Genomic DNA, 25371 nt, shown 5'->3' with positions numbered 1-25371 from the left:
GAGGGTTAGATACTAGGAGGAGGGTTAGATACTAAGAGAGGGTTAGGTACAAGGAGGAGGGTTAGATACTAGGAGAGGGTTAGGTACTAGGAGGAGGGTTAGATACTAAGAGAGGGTTAGGTACAAGGAGGAATGTTAGGGACTAGGAGAGGGTTAGGTACTAGGAGAAGGGTTAAGTACTAGGAGGAGGGTTAGGTACTAGGAGGAATGTTAGGTAGGAGGAGGGTTAGGTACAAGGAGGAGGGTTAGGTACTAGGAGGAGGGTTAGATACAAGGAGGAATGTTAGGTAGTAGGAGGATGGTTAGGTACTAGGAGGAGGGTTAAGTACTAGGAGGAAAGTTAGGTTATAGGAGGAGGGTTAAGTACTAGGAGGAGGGTTAGGTACTAGGAGCGTTAGGTACAAGGCGGAATGTTAGGTACTAGGAGGAGGGTTAGTGCTAGGTACTAGAAGGAGGGTTAGGTACTAGGAGGGTTAGTGATAGGTACTAGGAAGAGGAGGGTTAGTGTTAGGTACTAGGAGGAATGTTAGGTACTAGGAGGAGGGTTAAGTACTAGGAGGAATGTTAGGTAGAAAGGAGGAGGGTTAAGTACTAAGAGGAGGGTTAGGTACTAGGATTAGGGATAGGTACTAGGAGGAGGGTTGGTACTAGGATTAGTGTTAGGTACTAAGAGGAATGTTGGGTACTAGGAGGAGTGTTAGGTACTAGGATTAGGGTTAGGTACTAGGAGGAGAGTTAGATATTAGGGTTAGGTAATACGAGGAATGTTGGTTACTAGGAGGAATGTTAGGTACTAGGAGGAGGGTTAGGTACTGGGGGGAATGTTAGGTACTTGGAGGTGGGTTAGGTACTAGGAGGAGGGTTAGGAATTAGGGTTAGGTACTAGGAGAAGGGTTAGTGTTAGGTACTAGGAGGGTTAGGTACTAGGAGGAATGTTAGGTGCTAGGAGAGTTAGGTACTAGGAGGAATGTTAGGTAATAGGAGGGTTAGGTACTAGGAGGGTTAAGTACTAGGAGGATGGTTAGGTTCTAGGATTAAGTACTAGGAGGAGGGTTAGATACTAGGAGAGGGTTAGGTACTAGGAGGAGGCTTAGATACTAGAAGAGGGTTAGGTACTAGGAGGAGGGTTAGATACTAGGAGAGGGTTAGGTACTAGGAGGAGGGTTAGATACTAAGAGAGGGTTAGGTACAAGGAGGAATGTTAGGGACTAGGAGAGGGTTAGGTACTAGGAGAAGGGTTAAGTACTAGGAGGAGGGTTAGGTACTAGGAGGAATGTTAGGTAGGAGGAGGGTTAGGTACAAGGAGGAGGGTTAGGTACTAGGAGGAGGGTTAGATACAAGGAGGAATGTTAGGTAGTAGGAGGAGGGTTAGGTACTTGGAGGAGGGTTAAGTACTAGGAGGAAAGTTAGGTTATAGGAGGAGGGTTAAGTACTAGGAGGAGGGTTAGGTACTAGGAGCGTTAGGTACAAGGCGGAATGTTAGGTACTAGGAGGAGGGTTAGTGCTAGGTACTAGAAGGAGGGTTAGGTACTAGAAGGGTTAGGTACTAGGATGGTTAGTGATAGGTACTAGGAAGAGGGTTAGTGTAAGGTACTAAGAGGAGGGTTAGTGTTAGGTACTAGGAGGAATGTTAGGTACTAGGAGGAGGGTTAAGTACTAGGAGGAATGTTAGGTAGAAAGGAGGAGGGTTAAGTACTAAGAGAAGGGTTAGGTACTAGGATTAGGGATAGGTACTAGGATGAGGGTTGGTACTAGGATTAGTGTTAGGTACTAAGAGGAATGTTGGGTACTAGGAGGAGAGTTAGGTACTAGGATTAGGTGCTAGGAGGAGAGTTAGATATTAGGGTTAGGTAATACGAGGAATGTTAGTTACTAGGAGGAATGTTAGGTACTAGGAGGAGGGTTAGGTACTGGGGGGAATGTTAGGTACTTGGAGGTGGGTTAGGTATTAGGAGGGTTAGGAATTAGGGTTAGGTACTAGGAGAAGGGTTAGTGTTAGGTACTAGGAGGGTTAGGTACTAGGAGGAATGTTAGGTGCTAGGAGAGTTAGGTACTAGGAGGAATGTTAGGTAATAAGAGGGTTAGGTACTAGGAGGGTTAAGTACTAGGAGGATGGTTAGGTTCTAGGATTAAGTACTAGGAGGAGGGTTAGTGTTAGGTACTAGGAGGAATGTTAAGTAATAGGATTAGGTACTAGGAGGAGGGTTAGGCTGTGAGGTGGGTTAGGCTTCAGGAAGGTTAGGGTCAGGCTGCGGGAGGGGTGGATTAGATTTAGGCTGCAGGAAGGTTAGGGTTAGCCTGCAGGAGCAGTGGATTAATGTTAGGATGCAGGACAGTTAGGGTTAGGCTGCATGAGGGTTAATCTGTGGATGGAGTGGGTTAGATTTGGGCTGCAGGATGGTTAGGTTTTGGCTGGGGGAGAGTTAGCCTGCAGCACGGGTGAGTTTGGGTTAGGCTGCAGGATGGTTAGGGTTAGGCTGTGGGAGGGCTGGGTGAGGGTTAAGCTGTGGGAAGGGTGGGTTAGACTGCAGGACAGTTAGGGTTAGACTGCGGGAGGGGTGGGTTAGGCTGCTGGAGGGCTGGGTAAGGCTGTGGGAGGGTTGGGTTAGGCTGCGGGAGTGCTGGGTAAGGATTCAGCTGCAGGAGGGCTGGGATACACTGCAGGACAGTTATGGTCAGGCTGTGGGATTGGAGGGTAAGATTTAGGCTGTGGGAGGGGTGGGTTACACTGCAGGACAGTTACTGTTAGGATGTGGGAGGGATGGGTTAGGGTTGAGCTGCAGGATGTTTAGGTTTAGGCTGTTGGAGAGGTGGGTTAGGATTAAGATTTCACTTAAAATACTTACCAAAATCCAATGTGATTCTGACCATTGCAACTGACCATCAGGATCCCGTACCCAACCCTTTGTGTTGTATGCTGGGATTCCATCCAACCATTCCACATTGTCATGTACTGTATAACGGCTATGTAATGTGTGACGTTATTAGTCTATGTACATGGTCTCATTGCCCTCACTATCCAAGTCTCTGACCTTACGGCCTGTTTCAAACGTGCTCGCAAGTGAGTCGATGGTGGAGTACTGCGCGCTCCAGGACTCACTACAAAAGGGGCGGCTGTCGATGTTGATCGACAGCTCGCCCTGTTTTGTAGGCGGGGCGGTGGCTACACAAATGGAGGCATTCTCGAAGGAACGCCTGCCATTTGTGGGAGGCACCACTGACATCACCAGAGATGTCAGTGGAGAGTCTCCTGCTCTGTTAGAGCAGGAAGCTCTCTGGGGCTTGCGATAGACGAAACCCTACCACAAGGGTCTGGTCGCAAGCCCCGATGGTCGTGGCGGTCGTGAACATCACCTGGCCGCCCACAAAAGCTGTGGGTGGTCACAAAAAAAAAAGCCCTGATTCAGAGCAAGCGCTCTTAAAGAGCGGCCGGCTCTGAATCAGGCCCTTAGTTTCTTCTTATTCCCATATAGAAATGATAATAGTAAATGAGCATTTACCATGATGCTCTGGATTGGGTGAGGAGGCAGATTTAGCCTCACTGGGTGCGTGTTACAGACTAGGGGGGAACCTGCTGGATAATCTGTGATTATGGAATGAAAGATGACTCGGATGAGCAATAAGCCATAGCTATTACACCCTAGACAGAGCGAAATATAGATTACAGTAACAGTGCGTCTGTGTATGGATATATACCAAATTCCCGTACACCGCTCAGGATGATGTAGTATAACTCCTAAGGCTAAAGGTTGAAAATAATTATTAAATAACACACAGATGAATCCATTCTCATTGGGATCCCATCTCAACAAGATGGACCTAACAATGGTGACATATTTATATATTAGTTAATTAAAAACAAGATTGGAAACTAGCAGATGCAATGACACCGCTCATCATGGGCGGATTTAGATGTTTCTTTTAGGTGGGGTGGTTTAAGAATTTTTGCTGACTCCTCCCCTTTCTACTCATTACTCCTACCCACCAAATTTGCTATTTGTAGAGTTTTGATATCTTTCGAATTCCGTCCCAGTAGTGGATAGTTCCCTTTCAGTAGATGTAGGGTCATTCCGCATCCTTTAACAGTAGTGGATAGTTTCCTTTTCCGTAGATGGAGGGTCATTCCGCATCCTGTCCTAGTAGTGGATAGTTGCTTCAGTAGATTGAGGGTCATTCCGCATCCCGTTCCAGTAGTGGATAGTTCCCCTTCAGTAGATGTAGGGTCATTTTGAATCCCGTCCCAGTAGTGGATAGTTCCCTTTAAGTAGATGTAGGGTCATTCCGCATCCCGTCCCAGTAGTGGATAGTTTCCTTTCAGTAGATGTAGGGTCATTCCGCATCCATCCCAGTAGTGGATAGTTCCCTTTAAGTAGATGTAGGGTCATTCCGCATCCCGTCCCAGTAGTGGAAAGTTCCCCTTCAATAGATGTAGGGTCATTCCGCATCACGTCCCAGTAGTGGATAGTTCCCAGTAGATGTAGGGTCATTTTGCATCCTGTCCCAGTAGTGGATAATTCCCCTTCAGTAGATGTAAGGTCCTTCCGCATCCCGTCCCAGTAGTGGATAGTTCCCCTTCAGTAGATGTAGGGTCAGTCCGCATCTCCTCCCAGTAGTGGATAGTTCCCGTTCAGTAGATGTGGGGTCATTCCGCATCCCATCCCAGTAGTGGATAGTTCCCTTTCAGTAGATGGAGGGTCATTCCGCATCCTATCCTAGTAGTGGATAGTTCCTTCAGTAGATGGAGGGTCATTCCACATCTCGTTCCAGTAGTGGATAGTTCCCCTTCAGTAGATGTAGGGTCATTTTGCATCCCGTCCCAGTAGTGGATAGTTCCCCTTCAGTAGATGTAGGGTCATTCCGCATCCCATCCCAGTAGTGGATAGTTCCCTTTCAGTAGATGGAGGGTCATTCCGCATCCGTCCCAGTAGTGGATAGTTCCCCTTTATTAGATGTAGGGTCATTCTGTATCCCATCCCAGTAGTGAATAATTCCCCTTCAGTAGATGTAGGGTCATTCCGCATCCCGTCCCAGTAGTGGATAGTTCCCCTTCAGTATATGTAGGGTCATTTCGCATCCTGTACCAGTAGTGGATAGTTCCCCTTCAGTAGATGTAGGGTCATTCCGCATCACCTCCCAGTAGTGGATAGTTCCCTTTCAGTAGATGTGGGGTCATTCCGCATCCCGTCCCAGTAGTGGATAGTTCCCTTTCAGTAGATGTGGGGTCATTCCGCATCCCGTCCCAGTAGTGGACAGTTCCCTTTCAGTAGATGTAGGGTCATTCCGCATCCCGTCCCAATAGTGTATAGTTCCCTTTCAGTAGATGTGGGGTCATTCCACATCCCGTCCCAGTAGTGGATAGTTCCCTTTCAGTAGATGTAGGGTCATTCCGCATCCCGTCCCAGTAGTGGATAGTTCCCTTTCTGTCCCAATAGTGGATAGTTCCCTTTCAGTAGATGTAGGGTTATTCCACATCCCGTCCCAGTAGTGGATAGTTCCCTTTCTGTCCCAGTAGTGGATAGTTCCCTTTCAGTAGATGTAGGGTCATTCTGCATCCCGTCCCAGTAGTGGATAGTTCCCTTTCAGTAGATGTAGGGTCATTCTGCATCCCGTCCCAGTAGTGGATAGTTCCCTTTCAGTAGATGTAGGGTCATTCAGCATCCCGTCCCAGTAGTGGATAGTTCCCTTTCAGTAGATGTAGGGTCATTCTACATCTTGTCCCAGTAGTGGATAGTTCCCTTTCAGTAGATGTTGGGTCATTCCGCATTTTGTCCCAGTAGTGGATAGTTCCCATTCAGTAGATGTAGTGTCATTCCGCATCCCTTCCCAGTAGTGGATAGTTCCCTTTCAGTAGATGTAGGGTTATTCCGCATCCCGTCCCAGTAGTGGATAGTTCCCTTTCAGTAGATGTAGGGTCATTCTGCATCCCGTCCCAGTAGTGGATAGTTCCCTTTCAGTAGATGTAGGGTCATTCTGCATCCTGTCCCAGTAGTGGATAGTTCCCTTTCAGTAGATGTAGGGTCATTCAGCATCCCGTCCCAGTAGTGGATAGTTCCCTTTCAGTAGATGTAGGGTCTTTCTGCATCTTGTCCCAGTAGTGGATAGTTCCCTTTCAGTAGATGTCGGGTCATTCCACATTTTGTCCCAGTAGTGGATAGTTCCCTTTCAGTAGATGTCGGGTCATTCCGTATCTTGTCCCAGTAGCGGATAGTTCCCTTTCAGTAGATGTCGAGTCATTCCGCATCCCGTCCCAGTAGTGGATAGTTCCATTTCAGTAGATGTAGGGTCATTCCGCATCCTGTCCCAGTAGTGGATAGTTCCCTTTCAGTAGATGTGGGTTCATTCTGCATCCCGTCCCAGTAGTGGATAGTTCCCTTTCAGTAGATGTAGGGTCATTCCGCATCCCATCCCAGTAGTGGATAGTTCCCTTTTAGCAGATGTAGTCATTCTGCATCCCGTCCCAGTAGTGGCTAGTTCCATTCAGTAGATGTACGGTCATTCTGCATCCCATTAGTGAATACTTTCCTTTTAAGTAGATGTAGGGTCATTAAGTATCCCATCCCAGTAGTGGATAATTCCCCTTCAGTAGATGTAGGGTCATTCTGCATCCTGTCCCAGTAGTGGATAGTTCCCTTTCAGTAGATGTAGGGTCATTCAGCATCCCGTCCCAGTAGTGGATAGTTCCCTTTCAGTAGATGTAGGGTCTTTCTGCATCTTGTCCCAGTAGTGGATAGTTCCCTTTCAGTAGATGTCGGGTCATTCCACATTTTGTCCCAGTAGTGGATAGTTCCCTTTCAGTAGATGTCGGGTCATTCCGTATCTTGTCCCAGTAGCGGATAGTTCCCTTTCAGTAGATGTCGAGTCATTCCGCATCCCGTCCCAGTAGTGGATAGTTCCATTTCAGTAGATGTAGGGTCTTTCCGCATCCTGTCCCAGTAGTGGATAGTTCCCTTTCAGTAGATGTGGGGTCATTCTGCATCCCGTCCCAGTAGTGGATAGTTCCCTTTCAGTAGATGTAGGGTCATTCCGCATCCCATCCCAGTAGTGGATAGTTCCCTTTTAGCAGATGTAGTCATTCTGCATCCCGTCCCAGTAGTGGCTAGTTCCATTCAGTAGATGTACGGTCATTCTGCATCCCATTAGTGAATACTTTCCTTTTAAGTAGATGTAGGGTCATTCAGTATCCCATCCCAGTAGTGGATAATTCCCCTTCAGTAGATGTAGGGTCATTCCGCATCCTGTCCCAGTAGTGGATAGTTCCCCTTCAGTAGATGTAGGGTCATTCTGCATCCCGTCCCAGTAGTGGATAGTTCCCCTTCAGTAGATGTAGGCTCATTCCGCATCAAATCAACACAATTTACAAAAAAATTCTAAGTTTCATTCTCTAGCTTCAAAAAAATTTGGTGTTATAAATCCTGCCATAGGTGTAGAAAATTCACCCAAATCTTAGGCTGATATGTACACTGGTTTTGAAGTTATATGCCTTTATATCTGCAAGTTATTTATGTAAAAGCCAACTCTCAAAAATTGTTCATACTGTTAATAGATCTCCAAAGTTTTATATTGGGATCATGATGGGATCACTTGCTATAAGAGCCTTCATTTTTGAGTGATTCATGAAAATTGTATATATTGAGGAACTATGCCTCCGGAGTGAGATGAACGGGTCTTCCTGCAAGACCCTGCCCTTTTATGTTAGACCATGCCCTTTTCAGGCAAGGGGGATGTACAGTGCGCACTGGATGTCACCAGACCCGGTGACGCCTCTGGCATTAGTGCTATCAAATGTCTTTGATCCAGGTGGTCACTTTCTTTTGACTCCAGAGTTGGTAGACAGACATGGTATAACTCGTGCAACACCGCTCATCAGGGGCAGATCTAGGTGTTTCTTTTAGGTGGGGCATTTAAGACTTATTGCTGACCCCTCCCCTTTCTACTCATTACTCCTCCCACTTCCAGTCCTAACTCCTTCTATTGAAACCCAACCGCCAAATTTGCTATTTGTAGAATTCTGACATCTTTCGCATCCCAACCCAGTAGTGGATAGTTCTCCTTCAGTAGATGTAGGGTCATTCCGCTTCCCGTCCCAATTTGAAGTAGACCCATAATATCCCTTCTTCATTTAGTTTCCATTGTTTCTTATAAGATTACGTTTTTGTGCTGGGATTTAGCGTCCACTATTCCTCTCTTACTGAATTGACCCCAAATACTGTGAGTTAAATACTTATTAGGTATTAGGTAAATCCCCCCTAATACGGAAATCTCTACATTTGGCACAATTGCAACAAATTCACATAGAATGACGTCACAGGGCTTACATCTCTCAAGGCCAGGTAAAGCATATGGCCATTGCCCAAAATGTAGGGACCCTAATGTATTGTTCTTTCACAATTTCTGGCAATGCCTGTAAAATTCTAAAATGTTGGTATCAAACTCTCTGGTTTATCAATACTACGTTTGGTTTACACTGATCCATAGACCCCAGGGCACTGATAGTTTTGAATTTCTCTTCTTGGGGTCTGCACTCTCTACATAAACACCTTACCTCATTTCTTTATGTCCTCACGCTGGCTAATAATGTGATTCTATCTAAGTAGATGAAACGCTCTAACCCTAGGCCCAAACAAGTTCATGTTCTGCTTCTACATATGCTACACTTAGAGCATCAGTCCACTCTTCCTGATGTGCAGAGAAATGTAACCTGATGTTATGATATATGGGGTACTTATATTGTATCATTAGGCCACTCCCAGCAAGAACATATCTTACACCTCCTTGGATCTACCAACTGGAATTATATTGCCAATTGTTTTCTTATTAACGTGACTTCTTTCTGATTTATCATATTTACATTGATGGATAGAAATAACTGTGACTGATTTAAATTATTGCCCTTATTTATGTGTGAGGGGATATGTCCCACCCTTATCCTCCCCTTTCTTTTGTTTCCTATGTTCTACTACTTTTCTTTTTTTATGGCTGTTTTTATGTACGACTTTTGGTCCTTTATGCACAGTCATGTAATCTGTATGGTTCCTGATTATGTTCATATTTCTATTTGTCGTGTTGTCTTTGTTGCCATCATAGTGTTTTGTTTTTTTTTTAAAACTCAATAAATACATTATCAAAAAAAATGTTTTTAATACATTATCCGCATTGCATACAAATACACCTAATGCTTATATATAGTGCACGTCCATCAGGTCTATGTACATACACTGGTATGCCTTGGTGGGGACTGGTCTTACATCCCAAAAGGTATGATTACATAGGGAAGTATACATTTTCTTGTTGTCATCTTTTATGTATGAGAAATAATGCTCATGTCCATCTATAAATAAGCTCCTTAGTGTATAAACACAATATGGTCAAAAAAGAAGACACTTTTCTGTAGAGAACATTTCTCATCTGGAAAATTGTTACAACTCTATTTTAGGTCTCCCAGTTCACGGACATTGCATTTCTGATGTGTATTTTCTGATGTTTAACAAGAGATGATTTGTGTGTAAAACGTTTCCCACACTCGGAGCATGGAAATGGTTTCTCACCTGTGTGAAGTCTCTGATGTGTAACAAGATCTGATTTCTGTGTAAAACATTTCCCACACTCAGAGCATGGAAATGGTTTCTCACCTGTGTGAAGTCTCTGATGCTTAAGAAGATGTGATTTCTCTGTAAAACATTTCCCACACTCAGAGCATGGAAATGGTTTATCACCTGTGTGACTTTTCTGATGTGTAACAAGATGTGATTTCTTTATAAAACATTTCCCACACTCAGAACATGGAAATGGTTTCTCACCTGTGTGATTTCTCTGATGTGTAACAAGATCTGATTTCTGTGTAAAACATTTCCCACACTCAGAGCATGGAAATGGTTTCTCACCTGTGTGAAGTCTCTGATGCTTAAGAAGATGTGATTTCTCTGTAAACCATTTCCCACACTCAGAGCATGTAAATGGTTTCTCACCTGTGTGACTTCTCTGATGTGAAACAAGCTGTGCTTTCCGTGTAAAACATTTCCCACACTCAGAGCATGTAAATGGTTTTTCACCTGTGTGATTTCTCTCATGTGTAACAAGAGATGATTTGTGTGTAAAACATTTCCCACACTCAGAGCATGGAAATGGTTTCACACCTGTGTGATTTCTCTGATGTGTAACAAGATCTGATTTATGTGCAAAACATTTCCCACACTCAGAGCATGGAAATGGCCTCTCACCTGTGTGACTTCTCTGATGTCTAACAAGATCTGATCTGTATGTATACCATTTCCCACACTCAGAACATGGAAATGGTTTCTCACCAGTGTGACTTCTCTGATGTGTAACAAGATCTGATTTCTGTGTAAAACATTTCCCACACTCAGAGCATGTAAATGGCTTCTCACCTGTGTGAAGTCTCTGATGCTTAAGAAGACGTGATTTCTCTGTAAACCATTTCCCACACTCAGAGCATGGAAATGGTTTCTCACCTGTGTGACTTCTCTGATGTCTAACAAGATATGATTTGTATGTAAACCATTTCCCACACTCAGAGCATGGAAATGACATCTCTCCTGCCTTAGCTTTCCCTGTGGAAGAGAGAAATATTTTATCTGTACTAGAAGTTTCAATATCAGAGTTATGAGAACATTCCCCATGAGTAGAGGGATTAGATGACACATCTGCACGGTGAAGTACTGGGTGTATAATGGGGTTTTCTCGTGGGGAATATCCTGTGATGTCGTTGCCTTCTATCTCACAATCTGGATAGAGCATGGGAAATTCCTCTGACACATTCCTGCCGTTACATCCATGTGCTGGAAATAAAATACATGGTAATATGAATATTTTCCCTATGACAAGTTTACTTTGCCCAATAAAGATTATAGTTAAAAGACCCAGAATTATCACCAAATTGATACATTGAATATGCTGCAAGGTACAAGGTATAACACATTACTGACAGTGTAAAGTTGCCCTATGCATATAGCAGGGTTTATAAAAAAACATCAAACTGCACTCAATTAAAAAGAGGTGGGAACTGGGCAGGTAATTAATCAATATTAATATTCTCTAACAATAGGATATTACATATAAAATGCACCAACAAACACTTTTTGAGCCAGTCCTGGTTTAGGAAATATTGGGGAAAAACCAGCTTGAGAGTCCCCCATATTTCAATGAATCAGCATCTGTCTTCTGTGCCAATCCAGTTTAGCAAATACAGTGAAAACAGTACATAGGGGTCTCCTATATTGCCATCAACCAGCTCTAACTAGCTGGGGGTTAATGTCACAGCAAGGGGAAACGATTCACAGGGTCCCCTTGCCAAAGCATTAACTCCCCTAACTAGTCAGCTTAGTACTGGGATTCCATGGGAAGTAGGCCCACCCCTAAAAAGGGGTTCCCCTTCCCGAGTATACCCCAGGCTGATAGTCCGGGGTTATTCCCCACACCCCTAGTACCCTTGGTGTAGGGTTAATTGTGTAAAAATAGAATAAATATAGTCCATTACAGTGGGACTACTGGCAATTAGAGATTCGCAAGTGCCGACATTCTGGCACTTCTAGTCTAACTATAAAGGATATATTGAACAAACATGACACACACACACAGCGAATGTGGTATTAGTGTTATCACACAATAACTCGAACTCACACTCCTCCATGGTGGCAGTCGGTCCTCTTCTCCATGTAGGCATTCCAGGACTTGGCAAAATAAAAATAAAAAATTACCCATGCCCACGGACAATAGCACTGTACTCTAAGTACCGTACTTGCCATATGATGGCGGAGTTGTGGTGTTTCCCATAGAAATACAGGGGAACCCACATACCATTTTCCCCTGTAGTTCCTGAACTATGAGTGGCTCAAAAAACCTGGTGCTGGTTATGCTTTGGGAGACCGCCTTTTTTACGTGCGGCTCACAGGGCAGTGTGTTTTGACTAGAGATGAGCGGATCCGGTTCACCGAGAACCAAACCCACCCGAACTTCATGTGACGGATCAGAAAACGAGGCAAAACGCGCCATCCTCCCACTGTCGGATTCTCACGGGTTTTGGATTATATAAAGGTCCTCGTGATCTGCGCCATTTTCACTCCAGCTGTGGAGAGAAGCTAACAGATGTGTAGTACTAGTCAGTCACTCAGTGTGTGTGCCAAGTCGGGGTCTTGGGCTGAAGACTGCTGCTGTGTTGTCCATAACGGGGCTTAGGTTGCAGTATATAAAGGGGGGCTTTCTTCAGTGGGTGCTGCAGCTGTTGTGCCACTTGTCCTGTCAATTAACTGTGGCTGCTGCTATGTTGTTCATCGAGGGGCTGCTGCCTCATTCAGGGGGTGCTCTTCAGCAGTGTAAAAAAAATAAAAGTGCATTTCTTGTGTGAGCGTTAGTAACTTAGCTGCGCTATTATTGTTTGGCGACACTGCCGGCCAGACTGCGGTTTATCGTCCACGTATTGTGACACTATAAGTTGTAGCGCAGTGTTAATCTTATTCATAAAAAAATCCTGTGACACTGCAAGTGTAGCACAGTGTGTTATTCTTATTTATGAAAAATCTTGGGACACTGTAGGTCATTGATACCGCAGTGTAATATTTAAAATTAGTACAAATTGACGTATGTGCTGTACCCCCACTTCATTTGTGTTTGTTGATATGGAGAACGATTATTGAAACAAGATACACACAACCTGTCTTGCTCGCCAAACGTGTTCAACTTCGAATGTATGCGATAAATTTGTCTTCAATGTTAGAACCGTTCTCATATGTGAATGAAAAAGACAAAAAAAAAACCCCACAATAGTGTAATACTGTAAATAAATCAAGAGTTCCGTCTTATAGCCGTGCTGGGAGTAGAAATAGGTACTTTAAAAGATCTTCTCCACAAACGTGACACCTCAGAAAAGACTTCACAACAGATCCTCAAATCCCAGTCAGGACACCAGATAAGTGGACGGTAAATACGTAACTAAATTCGTACATGCATGCTTACTTCAACTAAGCTGATGACAAGCACATAGCAGTTTCTTTAATCCTTATATGTCCATCATAATAGGAAAAAGATCATTTCCAAAAATATCTCAAAAAAATCAGAGAAGAAAAACACTTTGTAGTGTAAACTGAAGATTGATTTATTAAAAAGACATAATATAATAATCATAGGTTTATAGACAGCTTTACCATAAAGATGGAAGTACACTGAAGATGGTACCCGGGTAACAAACATGTATTTTATGTATTTTTAAGTTAGGATACTTAGTACATGTTTGGCCAAAGAGGTTTGCCCACCTACCACGTCATGGTGAACCTAAAAAGGCGTGCCCCTAACATCCCTAATACTGACACATTAATACATTTATCTAGGACTTACCTGTAATCAAGCCCATTAACTGTGTGTACTGCAACGTAAAGGACCCATACCAATTAAAATCACCTGGGGCAGGTGGGAGGAGTGCTAGGCCAAGAGAAGGGGTATCTCCATATGTACCTTATATACACAGAAACACAGAGGAAAAAAGGTGGTCTGGGCTGCACAAGGCCAAAAGTATTTTAGGGGCAGCGATTGTCCAAAAATTTTGTAATATGACATTGTAAACCCATCGGGGCCAAGGCGTTTGCCAGTGGCAGAAGACTTCAGGGAATCCACCAGCTCCTGTATGTAAGGACTGCGGGTTCTGGACTTCCCAGGAGAGACTTAGATACTTGGTCACTGATAGCTCGGGAGGTTTGGAGTAGGGAAGGACATATGTAGCTCTTCCTCATAGATGAAAGATGTATATGATGTTATGCAGCAGGAGAGAACAAGGAGAAAGGTGCACTGGAAATAAACACTGGAACTGGAATGTAGCACCAACTTGACCCGGATTGGGACCAGACTATAGCACAAACTGGAGCCAGATTGGGACTGGAACGTAGCACAGGCTAGAGCCGGATTGGGACCAAACAATAGCAAACACTGGAGCCGTATTGGGACCACAGCAGGAATCAGCAGGTGTACTGCAGACAGCTAGCCAGGGAGCTGGAGCCTTGGACATCTAGTAGCTACGAAACTCAGGCACAAAATGCTGTCAGAGAAAGAGATTTATACCCTGGGTTACACAGTGATTGGCCGGTGTGGTCAGGTGGACATTAGCCCGGCAGCAATTGGAGAATAGCGCTCAGCTGACCGGGACCAACATGGCGCCGCACAGTGTCCTGATCTGGCGGGAAATCACTGGAGCACCAGGCCCCTGAGACCACCACCACGCTGGGGGCCCGCCCACAGCGCACTCTCCTGAGTCCCCATTTGACCATTAGTTTGGGGATGATATGCTGAAGAGAATTTTAATTAGACTTGAATTGCAGAACACAATGCTCTCCAGAAAATGGCCACAAACTGTACACCCGTGTCTGAGACAATTTCCTTCGGGAGATCATGGAGACAAAAAATCTGGAATATAAGGATGGGTGCTAACTGGGGTGCTGATGGAAGACCGGACAAAGGAATAAAATGGGCAATTTTAGAAAAATGATCCACCACCACCCAGGCAGTATTACTTCCTTTTGAGAAAGGCAGCAGTAATAAAGACCAACTTCTTTTTCATTATAGTTTTTATGCTGGGTGCATTTGATACATGAGGCGTTAAACTCTTGAACATCTCGTTTCATGAAAGACCACCAATAGGAGTGTGAAAGAAATATAAACGTTTTTCGGATACCAGCATGACCAGCGAATAAGGATCCATGAGCCCATGTTGACAATTTTTGTTAGCGTTCTGGATGTAGGAACATCCTTCCAGGTGGTGGTATAGGGGCTACCTGGGTGTTGGCGAATGAAAGCGGATTGGGAATAGGACAAGATTCCTGATGGATAGTAGACACATGTTAGAGCGTCTGCCTTACAATTTTGGACTCCAGGTTGGAAGGTGATTTTGTAGTAGAACCTTGAGAACAATAAGGCCCAGGAAGACTGCCAAGGGTTGAGACACTGGGCTGACTTTAGCTACAACAGGTTCTTATGAACCAAGAAAATAGTTATGGGATGTTTAGCATCCTCTAAAAAGGTATCACCACTCCCCTAAGGCTAATTTGATGGCTAAGAGCTCTTGATCACAAATTGAATAATTTTTCTCAGCAGGAGAAAATCTTTGGGAGAAAAACCCGCATGGATGAAGCTTCCGGGCTTCCATGTTCTGTGATAAGACATCAAAGCATTGACTTCAAGGAAGAACGGGTTTTCCAAATCAGGCTATCAGAGGAATGGTGCAGAGGTAAAAGCTTTTTTTAAAACATGAAAAGCAGAGATGGCTTCAGGAGACCAGTGCAAAGGATTGACTCTCTTCTTTGTTAAGGCTGTTATCGGGGTTACCACAGAAGAATTTTTTTATCTACTTGCGATAATAGTGACCGCCTTCAAGGTGGAGGGCTGTGGCCAGTCTTGAATGGCACTTGACTTTTCAGGATCCATTTGAAGATTATTTCCGGAAATAATGTAGCAAAATGGAATTTTGGGTACTTCAAAGATACACTGGGACAGTTTACCATAGAGATGATTGATACGAAGACGCTGCAGAACTTTTTTCACATACTACTGATGGAACTCCATCTCTCTGGAGAATATAAGAATGTCGTCTTAAGTAAACAACTACATAGAGATACAAGATGTCTCTGAAAATCTTGTTTACAAAGTGCTGGAATACAGCAGGGACATTGCAAAGATCAAATGGCATGATTAAATATTTGTAATGACCATCTTGTGTATCAAAGAAGGCCAGACTGGATTAAACGTAGAGGAATCACACGAGACCAGCAAGACTGGAAACAAGAGGCACCACATGACTTAAGCTGTGTTGTAGGCCAATCAAACTGAGGATTATGAAGTTGTAGCCATGGAAGACAGAGAACAAGACGATGAGTAGCTTTGGGAATAACTAGCAGCTCTAGTAGTGGAATGAGTAAAGAGACCTCATTGAATGCGGCTCCCGTCCACCGCTGTGAGAAAGACAGGATTAGGCAGAGCCTTGATGGGAATGGAAGTTTCCCGAACCAATGATAATGATAAAAACCTTCCCAGCAGCTATGGAGTCAAACAGGGTGTCAAAAGATTTGGACCCTTAAGGGGTGGTCAAGTCACATTCAACAAATCTTTATCTTTAAAGTCTAACTCGTTACCGTTATTACCACACAACACACCACTCAGTCACATTAATTCCAGAAGGGGAGCGACAGCTAAAATAACTTTTTCTTATTGCACTGGAAATAAACACTGAGACTGGAATGTAGCACCAAATGGGACTGGATTGTAGCACAAACTGGAGCCGGGTGGGACCGGACTGTAGCACAAACTGGAGCTAAATTGGGACCGGGCTGTAACACAAACTGGAGCCAGATTGGGACTGGACTGTAGCACAAACTGGAGCTGAGTTGGGATCGGACTGTAGCACAAACTGGAGGTGGATTGGGACCGGGCTATAACAGAAACTGAAACCAGATTGGGACCGGACTATAGAACAAAATGGAGTCAGATTGGGACCAGACTATAGCACACCCTGGAGCCGGATTGGAACCACAGCAAGATTCATCAGGTGAACTGCAGACAGCTAGCCAGGGAGCTGGAGCCTTGGACGTCTAGAAGCAACGAAGCTCAGGCACAAAATGTTATCAAAGAAGGATAGTTATACCCTGGGTCAACGCGGTAATTGGCTAGTGCAGTCAGGTGGACATTAGCCTGGCTGACACTGGGAAATAGCGGTAAGCTGACCAGGTCCAACATGGCGGCGCCCAGTGTCCGGAGCCGGCGGGAATGCCGCCTGAGCTTCAGGCCCTTGTGATGACCCCCATGCTGAGTGCCCACCAACAGCGCATTCTCCTGAGTCCTTCCATGATGTGAGGAGGAGAAAGTGTGGAAGTGACTGCACAGATATCTGGGCTGGTAACACACAGTGACATGATGTGAGGGGGAGAGCAGGAGTCTGATGGCTCCCCCACTGGGCGGATACATTTCCCTCATTAGTTTGTACTGACAGAGGAGGGTGTAGAATAAGAGATTGTTGTAGAAACTGAGAAAGTAGAATATGTGACTCTTTTCTGTAATAAGTGTTCATTACTCACCTGAGCTGATATCTGTATGGATTGTCTCCTCCTTACACTGCTGATCACCCAACATATACATCTCTTCTTCTCCCTCTATATCTTCTGCCTTCATATCAGTCACATACGTCTCTTCTTCTTCCTCTATATCTTCTGCCTTCATATCAGTCACATACGTCTCTTCTTCTTCCTCTATATCTTCTGCCTTTATATCAGTCACATACGCCTCTTCTTCTCCCTCTATATCTTCTGCCTTTATATCAGTCACATACGTCTCTTCTTCTCCCTCTATATCTTCTGCCTTTATATCAGTCACATACGTCTCTTCTTCTCCCTCTATATCATCTGCCTTTATATCAGTCACATACATCTCTTCTTCTCCCTCTATATCTTCTGCCTTCATATCAGTCACATACGTCTCTTCTTCTCCCTCTGTATATTCTGCCTTCATATTAGTCAAATACATCTCTTCTTCTCCCTCTATATCTTCAACTTTAAAATCAGCAAAATCTTCACTCTAAATGACCACAAAAAAAAAAAATGTCTGATTTCATTTAGGCCACAGGTTCTCAAACTCGGTCCTCAGGACCCCAAGCTGTGCATGGTTTCCAGGTCTCCTCAAATAATGACAAAATAATTATCTCCACCTGTGGATCTCTTAAAATGTGTCAGTGACTAATGAATATACCTGTGCACCTGCTGGGTGATCTGGAAAATGTGAGCTGTATGGGGTCCTGAGGACAGAGTTTGAGAACCACTGATTTAGACTAAACAGTATATTATCTGTGTATAAGGCACACACAGTTGCTCTACAGACTATATAGAGAAAGTCACTGTGGTATATTGGTGAGACCCTAAATCCCATCTACCTGATGCTCCTGTGGGATCCTGTGATTCTCCTCTGTACAATCCTGTGAATACAGAGGACGATAACATCTCTCTGGGGTATTTCTGTTACTGGGTCCATCTGTAGGAGACACACAGTGACTGAGTACATTGTATATATGTGATTATCAGATGGTGTGTGTATATAGGGGGTCCCCATACCTGCTCTCCCCTACATGACAGTCTCCCCTTACCCAGTGATGTGAGGGGCCGGTGATTCTCCATCATCACGTCCTTGTACAGACCCTTGTGTTCCTCTATATACTCCCCCTCCTGCATGGAGACATAGACAGTGACATCCTGACCCCTTATAGGAACCTGACACACACAATGATACAGTCATCACCCAGACACATCCCCTGGTGTAACTGTATAATATCCCATTCCCAGCAGTCACCTCTCCAGTCATCACCCAGACACATCCCCTGGTGTTACTGTATAATGTCCCATTCCCAGCAGTCACCTCTCCAGTCATCACCCAGACACATCCCCTGGTGTTACTGTATAATGTCCCATTCCCAGCAGTCACCTCTCCAGTCAGCAGCTGAATGATCTTGTTGGTGAGTTCCAGGATCTTCTGGTCATTGTCTCTCATATGTATCAGTGAGTGAGGTGGAGGCACCGTGATGGGGCGTTGGGTCCTGCTCAGTCCTCCTGACTCATGGGGAAAGCTGCTGGGTGTCTCACAGCCATCGGATGTCTTCTTCACTACTGTGTAATCCTGTGTATTAGGGGAGACACCAAATATCACTGCATACACTCCCATATATCACTGTAACAGTCCCAGATCCCCTCACCTCCCCAGTCATGTCCCTGTATTATTACTATAGATATAAGTGATGTCATTGTGACACTCCCAGATCTACTCACCTCCCCAGTCAAGTCCCTGTGTTATTACTATAGAATATAAGTGATGTCACTGTGACACTCCCCAGACCCTCTCACCTCCCCAGTCATGTCCCTGTATTATTACTATAGATATAAGTGATGTCACTGTGACACTCCCCAGACCCTCTCACCTCCCCAGTCATGTCCCTGTATTATTACTATAGATATAAGTGATGTCACTGTGACACTCCCCAGACCCTCTCACCTCCCCAGTATTGTCCCTGTATTATTACTATAGATATAAGTGATGTCACTGTGACACTCCCCAGACCCTCTCACCTCCCCAGTCATGTCCCTGTATTATTACTATAGATATAAGTGATGTCACTGTGGCATTCCCAGATCCCCTCACCTCCCCAGTCATGTCCCTGTATTATTACTATAGGTATAAGTGATGTCACTGTGACACTCCCAGACCCTCTCACCTCCCCAGTCAGCAGGTAGATGATCTCCAGGGTGAGATTTAGTATCCTCTCAGTCATGTGACTCCTGTCCGTGTCCATTCTCAGTGATCAGTGATTTATACAGGACACGTCTCACCCTCACGTGACCTCTAGTAACAAGGATCTGACTCCTCAGTAAACAGATATCTAGGAATAAATATATTAATTAGAAGCTATTTCTTACCAGTTATTTATGTAGTGAGCACACATCACACAGCACTTTACAGGGAATTTTTAGTCACATCTGTTTATGCCCCAAGGGAGCTTACAATCTACATTTCCTACCACACGGACACACACACTAGGGGTACTTTTAAAAGAAACCAACTAACCTACCAGTATGCTCATGGAGGACACCAATGCAAACACAATAAGAACATGTTGCCTATATAAATGTAAGAATACATTGAGTGACCACTAAGTCCCCTCATTCCCAGAGACAGAGTCTTGTTCAGTGTTTCTCAGAAGTTCATCTGACCCTGCTTCATAGTGCTGCTCAGTGACCACCACACGACATTGCTGGAGGTTACACCAATGGTCCTCTCATGGCCAAGAGTCCTGGACCTCCAAGACACATACTTTATGCAATTTGCCTGAGGAAGCGGACCTGATCCATGTATTGGGCATTATACCGACACTCCCCGGTGCCCTCCTCTATTAGTGATTGGGTAACCACGGTTGGCCTGAGCCTTCCTGGGTGATGGGGTTAATAGCTCTCTCCCCAGATATGATGATGTTGCCCCCAGTGTTCCATTATTGGGGGCAGAGTAATGGATGATTTGTTACTGTGGACCCCTTGTATAGGAATACAAGTTGTCTAGTCGCACCAGATCCACATTGTACCCCTCAATAAGGGACAATGGTAACCCCCGATATCAATTATAATCTGTTGGGGGGTGCTACCACAGGCAATAAATATAAGGTCACAAAGTTGAAAGAGAAGGGAAAAATGAAATGCCTAAGGTGGTGCACACGTTAATTAAAATATAACCTTTATTGATTCATTAATTTAATACTGTCTAATGGGACAGGTAGAGCAGCGAAAAATTTAAAATGGTTAAACAGTGAAAAAAAAGTGATGAAAATAGTGATTTAAAATATGTATGCAACAATCCTGTGTTACCACATATACATGTATTAAAGCCACTTTGTTAAATGTGTTGTGTATTCCACTTATTTTGTGTTCAACATATCACATATATACTGTCTATTATTTGCTGTTTACCAGCATGCCATCATATATCCTTGTTATTTTGTAATAAATGGCAGTATACACCAATCATAAAAAATTGTTGTAGTTGCTGTTACACCATCTGAATTTATTTTTAACAGACGGGTGTATCTACAAATTTGGGAAGTAATGTTGAGTAATTGCTTATATGCTTATAGTGAGGATCACTTTCTATTAAATAAACAGTTATGCATCTCTCCTGAGTTATTCCATATTAATCAACATATAAATCTCCAGCTGGTCACTTTCAATATAATATAGGTTTTAATTAGGGGTGAGCGGGTTCGGATTTCTGAAATCCGAACCGCCCCGATCCGAGGCAGATCCGAGTCAGGCTCGTCTTTTCCCGCCTCACTCGGATCTGAAATCAAGACAAGACGTCATCATCCCGCCTTCCGGGTCTCGCGGGTTTTGGATTCTATATAAGGTGCCCGCGTCGGCGCCATTTTCTCACTCGGCTGTGGACAGTGAAGAGGGAGGGTGGGAGTTAGGGCTGGCTGGGCAGTGTAGTGTAGTGTTGTGCTGCTGTTGTCCATAGGGGCTGTGTCCACTCCTCCAAATTCCATAGGGGCTGGCTGTGTTGTGCTGTGCTGCTGTTGTCCATAGGGGCTGTGTCCACTCCTCCAAAGTCCATAGGGGCTGGCTGTGTTGTGCTGCTGTTGTCCATAGGGGCTGTTTCCACTCCTCCAAAGTCCATAGGGGCTGGCTGGACTGTGTTGTGCAGTCAGTTGTCCATAGGGGCTGTGTCCACTCCAAAGTCCTGTGCAGTGTCCCAGTCCTAAAGGGGTGCTGTAGTGTTGTCCAGGGGGTGCTCTGTCCATCAGGGGTGCTCCCCCCCAAGTGCAAAAAAAATAAATATATTTTCTGTGTTTGTGAATTGTGTGCACTGTGGCTGCACGTGCATCAACAAAGGAGCAGCACCAAGCGTGCGCCTGTGTCCCATAAGGGCCGGCTGGCTTGTCCGTTAAAGGGTGGTGTAACCCTCAAAGTGCACTCCAACAAAAATAAAACATTTTCTTCTGTGTTTGTGAATTGTCTGCACTGTACGTGCATCCTCAAAGCAGCAGCGCCAAGCGTGCGTCTGTCTGTTAAAGGGTGGTGTAACCCTCAAAGTGCGCTCCACAAAGAATAAAAAATATTATTTTTTTCTGTCTTTGTGAATTGTGTGGGCTGTAGCTGCACCTGCATCCTCAAAGCAGCAGCGACAAGCGTGCGTCTGTCTGTTAAAGGGTGGTGTAACCCTCAAAGTGCGCTCCACAAAGAATAAAAAATTTTTTTCTGTCTTTGTGAATTGTGTGCACAGTAGCCGCACGTGCATCAACAATGTAGCGCCAAGCGTGCGCCTATGTCATAAGTAAAGGGCCGGCTGGCTTGACCGTTAAAGGGTGCTGTAACTCCCAAAGTGCACTCCAAACCAAATAAAAAAATATTTTCTGTGTTTGTGAATTGTGTGCACTGTGGCTGCACGTGCATCAACAAAGGAGCAGCGCCAAGCGCGCGCCTGTGTCCCATAAGTAAAGGGCCGGCTGGCTTGTCCGTTAAAGGGTGGTGTAACCCTCAAAGTGCGCTCCACAAAAAATTTAAAATTATCCTTTTTTTTTCCCGCTTTGTGAATTGTGTGGGCTGTAGCTGCACGTGCATCAACAAAGGAGCAGCGCCAAGCGTGCGCCTGTGTCCCATAAGTAAAGAGCCGGCTGGCTCATTTCTTAAAGGGTGGTGTAACCCACAAAGTGCACTAGTCTCCAACAAAAATAAAAAATTATTTTCTATGTTTGTGTGCGCCTTAGCCGCACGTACATATCAATATAACATAAATGGAGGACCAAACTTTCTCCGATAAAAATAAAATAGGGAAAGATCAAGAACCACTTCCTCCTAGTGCTGAAGCTGCTGCCACTAGTCATGACATAGATGATAACATGCCATCAACGGCGTCTGCCAAGGCCGATGCCCAATGTCATAGTAGAGGGCACATACAATCCTAAATGACAAAGTTCAGGAAAATGACCTTAAAAAAAACATTTAAATCATCTGAAGAGAAACGTAAACTTGCCAATATGCCATTTACGACACGGAGTGGCAAGGAACGGCTAAGGTCTTTCCCTATGTTCATGACTAGTGGTTCAACTTCACATGACGATGGAAGCCCTCCTCCCGCTAAAAAAATCAAACTAGTTAAGCTGGCAAAAGCACAGCGACGAACTGTGCGTTCTAAGAAGATATCACAAATCCCCAAGGAGAGTCCAAGTGTGGTGGCGGTTGCGATGCCTGACCTTCCCAGCACTGGACGGAAAGACGTGGCTCTTTCCACCATTTGCACGCCCCCTGCAAGTGCTGAAAGGAGCACCCACAGTCCACTTGCTGATATGCAAATTAAAGATGTCACTGTTGAAGTACAACAGGATGAGGATACTGGTGTAGTTGGCGCTGAGGAGGAAGTTGGCGAGGAGGATTCTGATGGTGATGTGGTTTGTTTAAATCAGGCTCCGGGGGAGACAGTTGTTGTCCGTGGGCTGAAAAAGCCCATCACGGTCATGCCTGGGCAGATGACCAAACATTCCACCTCTTTGGTCTGGCAATATTTCTATCCAAATCCGGACAACAACTGTCTTGCCATATGTACCATATGTAAAGGTGTAATAAGTAGGGGTAGGGACGTTAACCACCTAGGAGCATCCTCCCTTATACGGCACCTGCAGCGCGTTCATAAAAAGTTACTGTCAAGTTCAGAAACTTTGGCTAAGACCGTAAGCAGTCCAGGGACACCTAAATCCCATTGTCCTGTTGTATCCAAGCGCCTGCAAACCACACCGTCAACTCCCTCCTCGTCAATTTCCTCCTTAGTCAGGATCGGAAGTAGTCCTGCATGTCACTGGCATGACTGACTCTCCTATCCGGGATTCCTCCGGAGGATCCTGCATTGCTACGTCTACTGCTGCTGCTGCTGGGAGTCGTTCATCATCCCAGAGAAGAAGTAGGAACACCACTACTTTTACTAAACAACTGACCCTCCAACAGTCCTTAGCGAGGAGGATGAAGTACGACAGCAGTCATCCTGAAGCAAAACGTATAACTGAGGCCTTGACTGCTATGTTGGTGTTAGACGTGCGTCCGGTATCCGCCATTAGTGCAGTGGGATTTAGACAATTGATGGAGGTAGTGTGTCCCCGGTTCCAAATCCCGTCTAGATTCCACTTCACTAGGCAGGCGATACCGAGACTGTACAGAAACGGCAGAAAAAGTGTCCTCAAAAATACAGTTGTACCCAATGTCCACTTAACCACGGACATGTGGACAAGTGGAACAGGGCAGACTAAGGACTATATGACTGTGACAGCCCACTGGGTAGATGTATCACCTTATGCAGCAACAACAGCAGTGTCACCAGTAGCAGCATCTCAGAAACGCCAGCTCGTTCCAAGGCAGGCTACGCTGTGTATCACCGGTTTCAGTAAGAGGCACACTGCCGACAACCTCTTAGAGAAACTGAGGGAAATCATCGCCCAGTGGCTTATCACAAATCCCCAGGAGAGTCTAAGTGGGGTATCTGACAACACCACCAATATTGTGCGGGCAATACATCTGGGCAAATTCCAGCACGTCCCATGTTTTGCTCACACAATAAATTTGGAGGTGCAGAATTTTCTGAAAAGAGACGGGCATGTAGGAGACGCTTTGGGTGGCCCGAAAAATTACTGGCCACTTTCGCCATTCAGCGACTGCGTGCCAAAGACTGGAGCACCAGCAAACACTCTTGAACCTGCCCCGCCATCACCTGAAGCAAGAGGTTGTGATGCGGTGGAACTCAACCCTCTATATGCTTCAGAGGATGGAGGAGCAGCAAAAGGCCATTCAAGCCTATACATCCACCTATGACATAGGCAAAGGAGGGGGTATGCACCTGACTCAAGCACAGTGGAGAATGATTTCCGTGTTGTGCAAGGTTCTCCAGCCCTTCGAACTTGCCACACGTGAAGTCAGTTCAGACACTGCCAGCTTGAGTCAGGTCATTTCCCCTCATCAGGCTTTTGCAGAAGCAGCTGGAGAAAGTGAAGGAGGAGCTAAGATGGAGCGATTCCGCTCGGCATGTGGGACATGTGGATGAAGTCCTTCATTCGCTTTGCCAGGATTCCAGGGTGGTCAAACTGTTGAAATCAGACCACTACATTTTGGCCACCGTGCTTGATCCTAGGTTTAAAGCCTATGTGGTGTCTCTCTTTCCGGCTGACACAAGCCTGCAGAGGTGCAAAGACCTGCTGGTGAAAACACTGTCAGCTGAAGCGGAACGTGACACATCAACAGCTCATTCTTCATTTTCTCCCGCAACTGGGGCTGCCAGGAAAAAACTTAGGTATCCTAAGCAACACGCTGGTGGTGATGCAGGACAGGCAGGACCAAGTTTGGACATCTGGTCCGGATTAAAGGACCTGGCAACAATTTCTGACATGTCTACTGTCACTGCATATGATACTGTCACCATTGACAGAATGGTGGAGGATTACATCGGTGACAGCATCCAAGTAGGCATGTCAGACAGTCCGTACCTGTACTGGCAGGAAAAAGAGGCAATTTGGAGGCCCCTGTACAAACTGGCTCTGTTTTACCTGAGTTGCCCCCCCGCCAGTGTTTACTCCGAAAGAGTGTTTGGTGCGGCCGGGAACCTTGTCAGCGAAAGGCGTAGGAGGTTGCTTCCACAAAATGTGGAGAAGATTATGGTCCTCATTCAGAGCCACTCGCTAGCGGCAGTACGCTCGTTCCGAGCGATGTTCGCACATCTGCGCATGCGTACGGATCATTATACGCATGCGCGAACCAGTCAGTGTGGCTGAAATTCATGTGCTCGCAATATAGCGAATGCCTGCTATATTGAGTGACAGAA

General features: G+C 45.1%; 1 protein-coding gene across 1 annotated transcript in view; it reads right to left on the bottom strand.

Annotated features, from left to right (window-relative positions):
• The window catches only part of LOC148501738 (uncharacterized), a 282577-nt gene that overhangs the window by 200786 nt on the left and 56420 nt on the right, over positions 1-25371 (bottom strand). The window contains exons 11-16 of the mRNA XM_088450031.1: positions 19244-19322; positions 18460-18651; positions 18125-18248; positions 17915-18012; positions 17067-17562; positions 9433-10796 (exon numbers count right to left, since the gene is read on the bottom strand). Of these exons, the coding sequence (XP_088306157.1) occupies positions 9433-10796; positions 17067-17562; positions 17915-18012; positions 18125-18248; positions 18460-18651; positions 19244-19322 (2353 nt within the window). The remainder of the gene's footprint in view (positions 1-9432; positions 10797-17066; positions 17563-17914; positions 18013-18124; positions 18249-18459; positions 18652-19243; positions 19323-25371) is intronic.

Source organism: Taudactylus pleione, unplaced genomic scaffold (genome assembly GCF_031769625.1).
Source record: "Taudactylus pleione unplaced genomic scaffold, aTauple2 ptg000504l, whole genome shotgun sequence".
NCBI lineage: Eukaryota > Metazoa > Chordata > Amphibia > Anura > Myobatrachidae > Taudactylus > Taudactylus pleione.
The sequence above is the reverse complement of the archived record's forward strand: the minus strand, read 5'-3'. Positions and strand labels throughout refer to the sequence as shown.